Source organism: Tachypleus tridentatus, chromosome 10 (assembly GCF_004210375.1).
Source record: "Tachypleus tridentatus isolate NWPU-2018 chromosome 10, ASM421037v1, whole genome shotgun sequence".
NCBI classification, from domain to species: domain Eukaryota; kingdom Metazoa; phylum Arthropoda; class Merostomata; order Xiphosura; family Limulidae; genus Tachypleus; species Tachypleus tridentatus.
The window spans coordinates 60,859,402-60,874,354 of NC_134834.1; the positions used below are offsets into that span (position 1 = coordinate 60,859,402).

General features: G+C 35.7%; 1 protein-coding gene across 11 annotated transcripts in view; it reads left to right on the forward strand.

Moving 5' to 3' along the window:
* LOC143229393 (phosphatidylinositol 3,4,5-trisphosphate 3-phosphatase and dual-specificity protein phosphatase PTEN-like) overlaps positions 1-14,953 on the forward strand; it is an 86,551-nt gene that overhangs the window by 12,310 nt on the left and 59,288 nt on the right. For 9 of the 11 annotated variants that reach the window (XR_013015846.1, XR_013015848.1, XM_076461664.1 and 6 more), the window contains exon 2: positions 2,990-3,110. Coding sequence is in view for 9 of the 11 variants with exons in the window: in XM_076461662.1 (XP_076317777.1) it covers positions 2,990-3,110 (121 nt within the window). In the remaining 2 variants the exon portion in view is untranslated. Of the gene's footprint in view, positions 1-81; positions 284-2,989; positions 3,111-14,953 lie in introns of all 11 variants that reach the window. The other 2 variants (XM_076461663.1, XM_076461666.1) reach the window with 2 other exon arrangements.

The following is a 14,953-nucleotide window of genomic DNA, read 5'->3' on the forward strand; positions in this document are numbered from 1 at the left end:
AAAAAAAAATCATAAATAACTGTACTGATACCAAAGAATTCCACTTTAATTTATTAAGCTAAGAAACTAAACTGTATTTAGGTCTAAGAAATGAAATTTTGAGCAGACTAAAGACACAACCTACCTCTTTGAAATCTCAGTTTGGAAGAAGGTGGTAGCCATTTCACAGATTAAAATGGTTAAGCAAACCACTGTGGGAACATTCTAAGCTGTCAGTTGGTTATTCATAGGTCATATATTGAAGTAAGTGTACATAAGGGACTGTTTCCAAAAATGGAAAGAGGTGAGTGAGGCCACTGTGTTTGATTCAGTACATAAATCATATTTCAACAAAATAAAAATAAAAAGTTCTTATTTTATATTCTAGCATTTAAATGTTGGTAATTTGAGTTCTTAATTTGTAAGAAACAATAGTTTAGTATATTGACATCACAAGCATCAAATTTTAATGAGTACTGCATTCAACGTGCTACGTGACTTGCTAAAATCTGTATATAGGTGTGTTCTATTAATATTTACTTTCAAAATAGGAAATTAACTCGTATTAATCTTGTATTATAATCTACAATTTGATTCCAGTCTTATTGATATAAATTTATATAATGTAAATCAACAAATGTGATAGCATGGCCTTTGACCCATGACCCATTGTGAAATGGTTAAGTAATCTGTAGTTGTGAAGCGTATAAAGCTGAAATATGTTTCTTTGTGTAAAATAGTGTATAGCAGTTAAATATCTTAAACTTACAACATACAGTTTTGCTTAAGATGTTTTTATTGATGAAAAATCATTGGAGACAGTAATATGAATTTTTGTGCACCACCAAAAACAATAAATAATCTTGAGTATTACAAAAATACCATAATATAATTCAAGCATTAATTGTGTGAAATGAAATGTCTAGCTGTCTTTTATCATGTGGCACATAATTAGCACTTGTTGTTCACCTCAACCCACAACAAGCTTAGAATGGTCTGTAATGAAGCAAGTTAAATTATAAAATGATTTTGATTTTACAGTTTGAAATTTTGTTATAATTCATTTAATTTGAAATTAACAGTAACAATGATGTTTTAACATTAATGAAAGATTAAACTAATGGTTAGATATGCTGAACAGCAATCATACTCTGTAGCAGAAATCAGAAATTATACATCCATAGATGCCAAATGTAGGTGGGTTTTCTGTAGATTTTGCTTTATGTGACAAAATAATCAGACCAGTATTGTTTACCATGTTTATTTTGTGTAATCATGCTTATCACATGAAAATGTTTTATGTTCAAGCTTTTGTATGTAACAAGTAATCTCTTTTTAAAACAATTGAATTTTACATTTATTAAGTTTAGGTGTAGGAGTATTTCATTTCAGTGATCTGTTTATTCAAGTGATTTTTATATGTGTAGTGATATGTATCATGAATCTTTGTTGGTTAATAAGTGTTACAGTTGTGGTTTCTTACAACAAGTCTACTTGCATGTTTATTATTTGTTTGTCCAAAGTGCTAAAACATATACTCAATATCAATCTCTCGGTGGATATAATTTATGAATTTTTAAAATTCTCTTGTCAGTTTTGTAACATTTTCTCACACTTTGGAAATACTGCATTAAGAATTTCTCTTTATTCCAAAAGTGAGACAAAGTATTTAAAGCAGTGAATTCATCAATAAAGTTGTTAACTTAAGGGTTAAGTATGTTTTTAGGATATATATAGTTGTTCAGAATTTTGTATTGGGTAACAAAAAGTAATAAAGGAAAGTGTTAAAAATATATTGTATAAGAAATGCACATTCACAGTCATATTACATGTTAAAAATGTGAACTTTAAGTTGTAATAATTAAATATAGAAAACTTTCTCTCACAAATTCTTATACTTTCCCAAACTGGTTTGGGTTTGTCTGCTTACCTCAAATGCTGAACACAGGCAAATGTTGAAAACCAGAATACTCATTATTTAACTACTGAAATTGAAACTAGAAAATTTACATCAGTCAGTTCAGATACACCTCAGAACAAATATTTGGCTAACAATTTTTTGCATGTTTTACAAGGGATTGATACAGGAAATATTGCAGTTTTGTATTACAACATAACCTGTTAGTCATTATGAAGGAAGTACACACAGACGGACAGACTGAAAATGCATACATAAAAGTTAAGTTCTTGTAGAAGTCATTGAATGTAAAAGTACAAAAATATACCCATTTTACTTTTAGGCTCTTTCGTTTATTCAAAAATATTAAAACAAAAAATAAGAGAAAGCAAGCAGTTTTATATCGGGTTTGTACTATAAATAAAACATACTGTGACACTAAAGAAGTGAAAAATATATACATGTGTAATGTACAGCATGTATAAATATTGTAATACTAAAGATACAATAGTCGGTACTAATTATGAATAGTGAGACGACATTAATTTAAATTGTGATCTCAAAAATATTTTTACCAAGCCATCTTTGAAAATATTTGGGCTGCGATTCCCCCTCCCACCAACACACAAAGTAATAGAAACCTATTGGAGATCCTCTAAAATATCAATTATTGCAATATTGTTTTTTTAGACTCTCATAACCTTCATTTGGAGTATATCCCTCAATTGTAAAACATTGATGTTATGGATAGTAAGGGAAAATTCTTTGTAATTCTTTATTACAGATGTTTTTCACATAAATGTGAAGAAAATATTCATATTCTTTTGCTTTTGAAAAGTTGCAATGGTTATTCAGTTTATGTTGATTTAATTTTAATGGCTGTTAAATTCAGATTATTTTTTTTTTGGTAAACTGAGTTGGTTTAGGATGCAAATTAGATAAAATGGTGACAAAATGTTTTCTGAAGATATTTCATTCTTCAAAATTAATTTATACTGAGTAAGCAATTGTTTACTGAAAATATTGTTTTAAGTATCACAGACCATACTGTTATTACATTTAAAAAAATTGTAGTTTACACTGTATCTAATCAAACTCTTCTGATGTGAACAGGTGACTGTGGTTGGTTTCAACACACTTACTAACCTCAGAAAGATGGCAGCAAAAATCAAGGTTCTGGTTAGCAAGAAAAAACGTCGGTATCAAGAAGATGGATTTGACCTAGATTTATCTTGTATCCATTTTTTTTGGTTTTGCAACAGATATTTTAATGAATAAATATATTTTGGTATTCTACACATTTTATCTTGCTTATTAACTTGTTGGGGGGGGGAATTAAAGGATGAAAGAGAAGGAGAAGAAATATTTAAAAAAATTATAAAAAAAAATGTGATAACAAATTTTTAGCTGTATTACCCAGTGTATAACACTGAACTAAAATAGTACCAAGCCTAGAAATGATGCAGTATTTTAGTTGGAAATGAAAAGTTGTAGTTTGAATTAAAGATAAATGTTATTTGCTAAATATAAATTTCTGTTTTGGCTCCAGTGACATAGTGGTTTGTCTGCAGACTTATAATGCTAATATCCAGGTTTTTAATACCAGTGATGGGCACAGCACAGCCCATTATGTAGCTACTCGATTACAAAGAAGCGAACTTTCTTTGCATGTAGACTCATTTATTGTAGTGAGAATCTAAGTGAATTAAAAATAACTCATGTTTTGTTGTATTTTCAAACTGCTATAACTTATATTTTTGTCATTTTAAACTTTCAAAGTAATTTTTACTGATTTCTGGTGGAAAGTACCTTAAATAATGTAGAGATAAATGACCTTGTAGTGACACAGTAATTGCTAACCATTTTATTTGACATGTGTATCATATGTGTTGAAAGAATCTCTCCTAAGTGTGAATTTTTCCTTTCTCTCCTTTGCACATATGAAGTGAACTGTGATTCTGGTGCATTGTTTGTTTCCGGTATATCACATTTACTGAGAATGTAATTGTGCATGCTGGATGTGTTATTGGTCATCAATCAACATATCTAGGATTACATCTTTTGTGTCCTTAAATTCATATACAGTGTTAGATATTTTAAATATATTTTTATTTTAGAAAGAATGGCATAATCTTCTTTCCAGATGAAAAAACTATTAATCAGTATGTTAAATCCTTTGAAAAAAGCTTATGCTGTTGATTTTTCTATTTAATATGATTGCCAGTACATGCAGTAAGTACTATTCATAAATGTTTGAGATTTTTTACTTTACATAAATGCTCATGTTATCATGAATGATAACTGGAAATTTATTTTTACTTAAAACATTTTAGTATTTTTGAATTCTTTATATAAGAATATGCTAATTTATAAATGTGTTATTGTGGACTTGTTTTTGCATAAAACTGGTCACAATGTGCAGGAGTTTTAGGTATAACAAAAGTGTCTTCAGTACTCTTCAATATACTCTCTAGATATTATATATAACCACCTTTTTCAGGTAATGTAATTACCTTCTCTTGACATAGCATTCAGCACTGGTTTCTATCAACAAAAGTGTTATGGTTATTCAGTATTTATGTTGTGACTTTGAAAGTAGTTGGTTTCTATGGTTAACTTTTCATTTATATTTATAAATCACTTAACAAAAATAACCAAAAAAAATGTACTGTTGGGTATGAATTCCTGAGTTAACTTTTTACCTCTTCTGTTTGTGGTTTGTCAGAGAAGGGGTCACTTCAGTGAAGCTGTCCATGAATTTAATCTGTTGCGACATGATGTGTTCAGTCTGAGGGTGTTCTCTCCTAGGAGTTCTGAGACATCTTTTGCAAATGACCTGGGAACAACTGGTAAGAATGGCTCCTTTTACTTGGTTGGCTGCAACAGAGGATAATTTTAATCAGTCATCTCCAACCCCTTTTATTCACTAATTTATTTATGTTTGTGAAGTTTGGGGCATGTATCCTATTGCATTTGATCATACTCCTTTCTTGTTAGCAGGAAGGATGGCAAGTGATTACTTCATTTTTCTTCCTCCTCCTGATATTGCTGTTCACAGTGGGAGATGTGCTGATCACTTATGCAGTGGAATAATTGTAGCCTGCCCTTCATGTCTGTTGGATCAGCATACTTTGGCTTATCTCTACCAGGAGAAAGTCTGTTTATATTCTCAGTGGATTCTCATTCCCTTTTGGACCTGTAGGGGTCAAGATTGCTTTAAACAGATCAGTGTTTTTGCATTTGTCTCATTGTTATGATTGTTCTAAGGTATTTATCTCTAATTCAAATTTTGTCTGAATTCTATTGACATTTTCTGCAGCAATTTCTGGATGAGTAACTCAAGGAGTTACAGGAATCTTCTTTTCTCCATTTCATGTTATTTAATGGAATTCCAGAAATGTTGGAATCCTGAATTTATACTGCTGACTTACATTATTTTTTATGCTGTCATTGATTTCTTGCCTTTCTGGTGCTAATTTGGAAGTATTGGTTTGTAGTGTTTCTCAAACCTCTCTTTTGGTTTCTATAATGGGATCCATTTGTTTTCTCAAGGATCTTTGCCTTGGGTGGACCAATGACAATGTTGTTGGTAACTATCCTGGAGGCAGGTGAGCAGTTGGAGCATAACTACATCACTTTCTGGTCATCTAGAGTTATTTTAAACATGGATCCGTGGGTACTCCCTATTCTGGGTTCGGAGTTGATCATCCAAATTCCATCACTTCTCCCACTTTCTACTCAACTTGTTGCCTTCTCACATCTGACAAATCTACGTGAGTGGAGCTTTGTTCCCAGCCCATAAGAGAGTTGTTACTCATAAAAAAAAAAATCTGTTGGAGGTGGGTGGGGTGATTCTGCTCTTTATGGATTTTATTCCTGTTTTTATTTGTTGCTCTTATGAAGACAGAAGATTGGCACCCAATGATTAATCTGTCTCTGCTCAACCAATTTTTTGGGTCCTTCTTGTTTCACGCTAGAATCTTTTCTCAACTTATGATGGCACTTTGCACCAGTGCTCTGGATGACCAAGTTCAATGTTACTGATGCTTATCTCCATATTCCCATGGCAATATTTTTCTTGTGGTTTTCAGTTTTATGCAAGAGGGTCAGCTGCTGCAATTAAGGATTCTGTCTTTTGGTTTTACATCAGCACCTCATGTCTTTTGCAGAGTTGTTCAAGCCTTTTCCCGTCACCTGCATTTGTTGGGCATTTACACACATTTTATGAATTACTGACTACATTCTATTAATTAGCAGAAAAGTCTCTTGGATTCTCTTTTCAAAAGCTACAAAAGCAGACTTACTTATCAGACTGGGGAAATCTACTTTGCCATCGACAATATCTTGTCCATCTGGATGTGTTTTTCCATACTTTCCATCAACTTGTACAGGCGTCATTTCTTAATAGCCACATCTTTTCAGGGATGAGGGGCTTATCAAGGTCAGAAGTTCCATGGTAATTGGATGAAAGACAAGTCTACCCTTCATATTAACATTCTCAAACTCCTTGCAGTATATTGAGCAATTGTCTGAGGTCTTACCTCTCTTGAAGAGAAATATTATCGTATTACATTCTGACTATTTCAGTGGTATTTCAGATTTCTCGTCAAGGAGGCACACAATTTTAAGACTTGGATCTCGTGGACCTATTTTCATTGTATTGGTCTTTTATTAGCTTGTCATGTTCCAGGAGTGATGAATCTATGTGTGTAAAAACGGCTCATTTAGGTTGAGAAAATTTTTTTACGTACAGGAGCGAACAACGTTTCAACTTTCTTCAGTCATCATCAGGTTCACAAAGAAAGAAAGAGGTAACTGACCAGAAGCTGGCTACATGTTTGAAAGGGATTGTGCAACTGAGTGTCGGAATATAGAGGGCGTGCTTATATGTTTGAATATATAATTTTATATTATTTTATTATTATAATATTTTTTAATATATGTATAAAGGTGTTCCTTTGTATTGTTTTATTTTGGGCTTAAGTTGTATAAGTAAGGCTTCCTTAATTTTGCTTTTGTTTTTTTATTTAGTATTTGAGTGTTTTCTATGGTTATATTGTATTTATTTGACTTGCAGTGTTCAAAAACGTGTGAAGGTGACTTTTTATGTTCTTTGAATCTGGTTTCTATTTTTCTACTTGTTTCTCTAATATAGAAGTCATGGCAGACTTGTATTTTATAAATAATGTTTGTGTGGTGTTTGTGAGTGTAGTTTTTACATAGTATAGATATCAGTTTTGTGCCTGGTTTTTGAATAAATTTGGTATTAACTGGAATGTCATATTTTGTTACTAGTTTTTGCCAAATGTTGGTTATTTGTCTGTTGATGTCGGGAATATATGGTATGCAGCAGTATATGGTTTCGTGATTTTTTTTAATTCATGAAATATATTTACTTTAGTTGGTTGATTTTGCTTTGTCTAGGTGTGTGCATATAATGTTTTCTTTGGTTTGTGGAGGAAACTTATTGATGTTGATGAAGTATTGTTTTATTTTGTCTAATTCATCGTTAATTTTATCTGGTGAGCATAGTTTTATGGCTGTGTTTATTTGGTTTCTTAGTATGTTGAGTTTTTGTTTTGTTTCAAGTGCTGAGTCCCAAGGAATGTATAGTCCAGTATGAGTGATTTTTTCCAGTGGATTTCTGTTTTAAATTGTATATCGGTTCTTGTAATTTTCTCAACCCAAACAAGTCATTTTTACACATACATTTTTCTCTACATGTGGGTTTTCTTGACATCACTGAGTGATGAATCTAATTGCAGATCACTTTTTTAAACCTAACAATCTACTGCTTGAATGGATGCTACATCACAAGTTTTTCTGTGGGTTTACTCTCATTTTGTATCTCCAGTGATTGATGCATTTGCAACTTGTAATTCTCAACTGCAGTTGTTTTGGCCTCTGATATGTCATCCTCAAATGTTGGCAGTAGATATGTTCAGTAAGAACCAGTCAAATTTACATTCTGGATGCTTCTTCCCCCGATTTGGTTATTACTCAAGGTTATGACTAGTTTTTTCTACTTCCTGTTAAGTTCTTTTGGTTGCACAATATCAATCAGCTCAAACATGGTTTCCACTTCAGTATCTGCAGCAATGTCCACCTCTACCTTTTCCACATGGTCAGTCTCTGTTGAAGTGACCCTGATCAGACACACTCCACCCAGATGTTTGGAAACTTCAATCTTCATGCTTAGAAGTTGTGTGGTCAGTCCAACATAAGGGTTTAACTTCTAAGGTTTCTCTGTATTCAACTAACTCTCTTCACAGGCTACCATGACCTTTTATTAACAGAAATAGAATAAATATTGTCAGTGATGTGTTAAGAGGAATTTAAACCTTTATCTAAAAGTCTATTATATCCTGTTTTATGACTTTGAGAAGGGTCTTGCTTCATCTATGGTGACATTGTATATGGTTTCCATATCCACTATTTTTAGGTATTCCAAATATCAGAAGGTTTTTGAATTCCCATTTCTATCAGGTCTGTTAAAATTATTTTGTATTTTTCAGCCTAAATGACTTTCCAGTTAACAAATTAGGATTTTACAGTTCTTTTATGTGCACTGTTTCATCCTCCTTTTGAGCATTAATTTACATGCTCATTGTTTTACCTTTCTTTCAAGTGGTGTTTTTTTTCTGTTGTTGTTGGCTTGTGGACATTGTTGATTGGAGTTTGCAATCCCTATCCTTCTACACGTGTCCTGCTTTACCCTGATAGGTATTTCCTTCCCAAGACTGGGGAAAGATCCTTCTTATCAATCCATTTTGCAGCCATTTCTTACCTTTCTGACTATCCAAATCCTAATCACCCTCTCAGGGCACCAAAGTGTTAGGTGGCTCGTACTAACTCATTTCGAGGTACTAAGAACTGATTGTTCGTTCATTGGGATCCTTCTATTTTCTGTGACTTGTATCCCATTATCCTAATGTGGTGGCTTTGCAAATTGATTCATATTTCCTATAGTGGATTATCATTACAGAAGAGTTTAGTCACATAGGTGATATTCAGGGAAAATATGATTTCTTGGTTGCATATTTCAAGTTTTGTAAAGTACTTGTAGAAAAACTAGGTATATCATTGCACTGATGCAAGAAACCTATTGCTAGTTGCAATGTGTCTTCCAACTGATTTTTTTGTACTACGACCATTGGAGATACTTTGAATATTCTTTGTTCCTAGTTGATTTTTGAAGAAAAGAAACAAGTTTCATTTAGAAGCTGATTGTATGACAAATTCTCTGATTTATTGTTTATGCTACTGAGGTGAATAAACTTTTTCTATTCCACCTCTGATATATAACATCACTCAACAATTGGAGTAGGGAGAGTCTCTTTTAGTTGAGCCTTTTAATGACTTTATTTAAAATATAGTGAGATGGAGCTGGATATTTAATCCTGTATTGTTTTTACAGGGTGCTCTGAAGTGACATTTTAAGGTGGTTCTAGACATTCTGGAGAGTCAGATTTGCATTTTCCTTCTCCTTCATTTTTATTTTTATTTTTTTAGCTTCTCAAGAAGCCACTTTGGGATCATCTGCCTCTGGTTTCTTTTCTTCAGTTGGTTCTTTGAAGGGGGGGGTATGTTTTGGGTATTTTCATTGTTACTGTTGAGACTGCATTTTCCTTGATGACTTAAAAGGTCTGAAGGTGAATACTTAGTTCTTTCTTCTGGAAATTTGGGGTTTTAGAAAGGGGTTTGTAGTCAAATTGAATAGATCAGACAACAACTTTCTAGGATTTGTCTCACCATGTATACCATGATAAGATATTTACTGTCCCTTCCAATTGTTCCACAAACATTGATTACCATGTCAGTTTGATGATGAGTTGGGACCATTGTTAGTATGTACATTGATTCTGATGTCAACTTTTCCATTCATACCTGTTGTTGTTGGCATCTTGACTTTCCTAAATTCCTACAGAGGGTCATATTTCAGCCCTATTTGATTGTTCTACCTCCATCCCATCCCACAACATCATCCCATAGGTCCATTGGTACCTAGAATGGATTCTGACCATTTCTGTAAGGTTCTTGTACTCGATCATAAAGCTACCAGAGACAATGGTGACTGTTGTCTGCTTTTGGAGCCAGTGGATGCTCTGCTTCAAGAATTTCTGGACAGATGTATTTTCATTCCTTGAGTCAGGATTAGTTTTCACTTCACATCTTCAACACCATTATCCACTCAGTTTCTAGCATTTCTGCTTCCCTTGGATACTTGAATTTAATAATTTTCATTCAAGGGCTATCATTGTATTGTTGGTCTTAGAGGGTAGTGGGAGAGAGTCATGCCAGATTTGCCAGGGTTTTATTCCCATCTGTTCATGGTACCAAAGAAGATGAGAGATCCTCCTCACCTCTATCAATTCCTAGATCCTCTAAGGTTTGCAATGGAGTCGATCCTCCCTCTACATTGGCACTTTTTACTAGGATTGTGAATTTATACAATAACTTTAATTATAAATTGAATAAATTGATTACTCAAATAATCAAAAGTGATAGTAATCAAGAAGCACTGACTTCAGTTAGTTAATTATATTTTGGCAATTCACAGAAATGATGATGCACTTGCTGTATTAAATTTTCAGACATTACTTATGAGATGATGTAGTATATAATACCAATATTTTGTAAATTAATAAGCAGAAACCTTACTTTCATTTCTGTCTTTGTAGAAGGATTTAATGATTAAAATTTATAGTAGGATGTGTATAATGTTCAGTCAAATAAAAGAAACTAACCCAACTTCACTTTTTCAGATATTTAATTAAATAAACCCTTTTGAAAATGGATGTGTCTTAGGAGCACATTAAGCAAATAATGGTTTATGAATTTACAAAAGCAATAGTGCAACAGAAACTACACAAAACATTCAAGGTGCGTATTGTGCGGAGTCTCTCAGTGAAAAAATGTTAAAGGTGATTTCAGATGTTCATGTCAGGTGACTACAGCTTTAGTAATGTGCCATGTTCAGGTTGTCCTGTTAAGTTGGATGACTTGATGCTGGCTGTACTTGATGAAGATTGTGCTGTAACAGTTGAAGAACTAGCACAGAAGCATAATTCAACCCATTCAACAGTTCACCATCATCTGCAACAGCTTGGAAAGGTGTCAAAACTTGGAAAACTGGTTCCCCATGATTTGACAGAAGCCAACCTTAGAACAGGAGTGGACATTTGTACTTCTCTGCACTCTTGTGAATGTAACTCACCTTTTTTTGGACAGGTTTGTGATTGGAGATGCAAAATGGATATATTATAAAAAATGTTAAGCCATGCAGACAATGGCTCAGTGCAGGTAAACTGGCTAAAGCACAGCACAGCACAAAATGGACCTTCACCTTAGGAAAGTCTTGTTAAGCATTTGGTTGGATATTGTTGGTGATCCACTGAGTTGCTGCCACACAATGTAACAATTACATCAGACTTTTATTGTCAACAGTTAGAACGCTTAAATGTTGTACTGAAAGAAGAGAGGCCTGCCTTGATCAGTCGTAAAGATGTCGTGTTACACCAGGATAATGCATGGCCCCATACAGTAAGGATCTGTCACTCAGTCACTGGAATCCTCTTCCAACAACGAAGACCTGCTCAATTGACCCAGGGCAGAATCCATGGAGGTCGATAGACCTCCAAATAAGGACAGTAAGGAAAAAATACATGGTTATAAACAGAAGGGTTTTCCAGCCACTTTGTGTACACGTCATTATAAATGGCCACCTTGATACAATGGAACTGTCGAGGTTTACGTTCTAATCTGGATGACATCAAGACACTTGATTGCTTCCTACCATCCTGTGTGTCTTTCCTTACAAAAAACATTTCTGAAACCTGCTGATATAGTCACCTTTCAGCAGTTTTCTCTGTACAGAAATGACAGGCTGTGTGATGGATGAGTACATGGAGGGGGGATGGCACTATTGGTTGATCAGCATGTGCCTACCCTGTCTTTGTCACTCCTCAACACACCCTTGGAGGCCGTAGCCATCCGTGTTTCCTTAGGTCATACCATCACTGTTTGTTCTGTCACCTGGAGAGACATATGTTCAATCGGATCTTGATGCTCTCGTTGAACAGTTGCTGTCTCCCTTTCTAATCCTGGGGGACTTTTAATGGACATCATCCCCCTCTGGGGAAGTGCTGTTATTAATAGGAGGGGTTGCTCTGTAGAGCGAATGCTCTCTGATCACAACCTTTCTCTTTCCAGTACTGGTTCTTCCATTTATTTTCACACACATAGTCAGACTAGGCAGTAATCATTTTCCTATACTTTTGAGAGAGAGACTGGCTGTGGTCGATGCCATCCTACCCATGTGACCCGGTGGAAGCTGGATCAGACAGACTGGTTCACTTTCGCTGCTCTCACAGAACTTGATCCTGTCATTGTCTGTCAGCCATCAATAGACGACTGTGTGGCAGCAGTAAATGACTGTATTATACAAGCAGCTGCTCAGTGTATTCCTAAAACCTCCATACATTTTCCACTGTATCCTCGTTTGTGGTGAAATCCTGCCCGCCACATGGCACAGAAGGCTCAAAAACGGGCCTGGGATACTTTTCGTAGATATCCCACACTTTCAAACTGCATCGCTTTCCAGCAGGCCCGTGCAAATGCTAGGTGGGTGAGACATCAAAGCCAGAAGGAATCTTGGATTAAATTCACAACTGGCATATATTCTACCACCAGTTCCAAGGTCAGTGGGCACTACAGTTCTGCCCCCCTCTTGATCTTACTCTCTGATGGCCAAGAAGTAGCTGCTATCCGGAGCATCGCTGATACTCTAGGTGAAAGTTTTTGCCAGGTATCTAGCACTTCTGTTTGTTCCTCCACCTTCATGGCTATCAAGACTCGCACAGAGCGTTCACCTCTTTTCTTTCAAACTGATTATCTCTTTGACTATAATCGTCCCTTTACACTGGTGGAACTGAAACTGGCCCTTCATCATTCTGGCAGTACACTTATTGGACCAGATGATGTACACTATGACATGCTGCGCTATCTATATCCTGCTTCTTTTGATATTTTTTCTCATTGCTTTTAACCAGATCTGACAGGAGAATGTTTTTTCAAATGCTTGGCACTGGGCTATTATCTTACTTTTCTCTAAGCCTGGGAAAGATTCCAAGATTTCTTCAAATTACTGTCCAATTGCTTTGACAAGCTGTCTCTGTAAGGCCTTAGAATGGTTGATTAATGCTCATCTTGATTGGTTCCTCGAATCACACAACCTCCTCTCGCCCACCCAGTGTGGGTTCCAATGACAGCACTCCACCAAGAACCACCTAATTTGACTTGAAACATGAATCAGAGAAGCCTTTCTCAAATTACAACATCTTGTATCAATATTCTTTGACATTGAGAAGGCTTATGACACGACATGGAGGTATGGCATTTTGAGAGACCTCCATATATATGGGTTACGTGACAATTTACCCATTTTTTATTAATATTTTAACAGACAGGAGATTCCAAGTTCGTGTGAGTTCGACACTTTCCTGTTCTTTTGTACGGGAACTTGGAGTCCCTCAGGGCTGTGTATTGAGTGTCACACTTTTCAGTATAAAGATTAATGCCATCATTGAACAACTCCCTCTCACTGTTGCAAACGGGCTCTATGTAGACGACTTTCACATCTTGTGTCAGTCGTTGAACATGAGATATATTGAATGGCAACTACAAACTGCCCTCGATCGTGTACTGAAATGGTCCACGGCAAACAGCTTTAATTTCTCTCTCTCTAAAACTGTTTGTGTGCACTTTTGCTGCCAACGGGGTATTCACCCTGATTCTGAACTTCATATTGGTGAAGTTTCACTGCCAGTGGTCCCTGAGACCAAGTTCTTGGGGCTTATCTTTGACCATAAGCTGACCTTTATACCACACTTAAAGCAGCTACGGGTCAAATGCACAAGAGCACTGAACATCCTGCACGTCCTCTCTACCACCAGTTGGGGAGCGGATCAATGTTCCATGTTAAAGATATATCATACTCTTATTCGTATGAAACTCGACTATGGATCACTGGTCTATGGCTCTGCCAGACCCTTGGCCTTAAAGATGCTGGACCCCATTCATCATCAAGGACTTCAACTCTGCACTGGGGCTTTCCGCACCTCTCCAGTTCAGAGCTTATACGTAGAATCTCATGAACCTTTTCTGCACCTTTGCTGTTTGCAGCTGTCTTTACTATGTTCTTCGAAACTTCATTACTTACCAAAGCATCCCACCTGGGGTTGTTTTCCTTCCTCGGTGGGCCATACTTTTTCAGAACAGACGATCCGCCATTGCTCCTTTTGGCCTTTGCGTCAAGGCACAATTGGATGAATTGGGTCTGTCCTTGGATAACATTGCAGAATCTACTGGTCAGCCCATCCCACCATGGCTTATTACAGTCCCCAAATGTTACCTTTCTTTAAGTCATCTGAGAAAGGCAGATACTTCTGATTGGAAGTACCATCTTTTATTTACTGAACATCTTCCGAACAATCTTTCCATTCCAATTTATATGGATGGTTCCAAATCAGGTGACTCTGTGGGCTTTGCCATGGTTTGTTGTGGTTCAGTGGTTGCATGCAGAATCCCCTCTGCAGCTTCTGTGTTCACTGCTGAACTGTATGCTATTTCTCTTGCCCTGGATCATATTGGAAGCTTAGCAGTACTTCAACTGCACTATTATACTGACTCACTTATTTCTCTACTGGCCCTCGAATTGCTTCACATTAGCTCACACCCTGTGTTTGCTGATATTCAAAACCGTTTGGCCCATTTCTCATCAACATCTACTTCTATCTAGTTTTCTGGATACCAGGCCACATTGGTATTCACAGGAACAAGCTTTCAGACATGGCAGTTAAATCTATCTGCTCTGGCACTATCACCACTCTGCCTATTCCATACATGGACTATGGTTCTGTATTCAAGGCTCAGCTCCGTGCCAGCTGGCAGTCCACTTGGAGTGAGGAACGTGACAAAAAGCTTTTCCAAATGAAACCCTATATTGGACTTTTGCCGTCTAGCTTCCGTAAGGTTCAGAAGCAGGAAGTTGTTCTAACTGGACTATGCATTGATCAC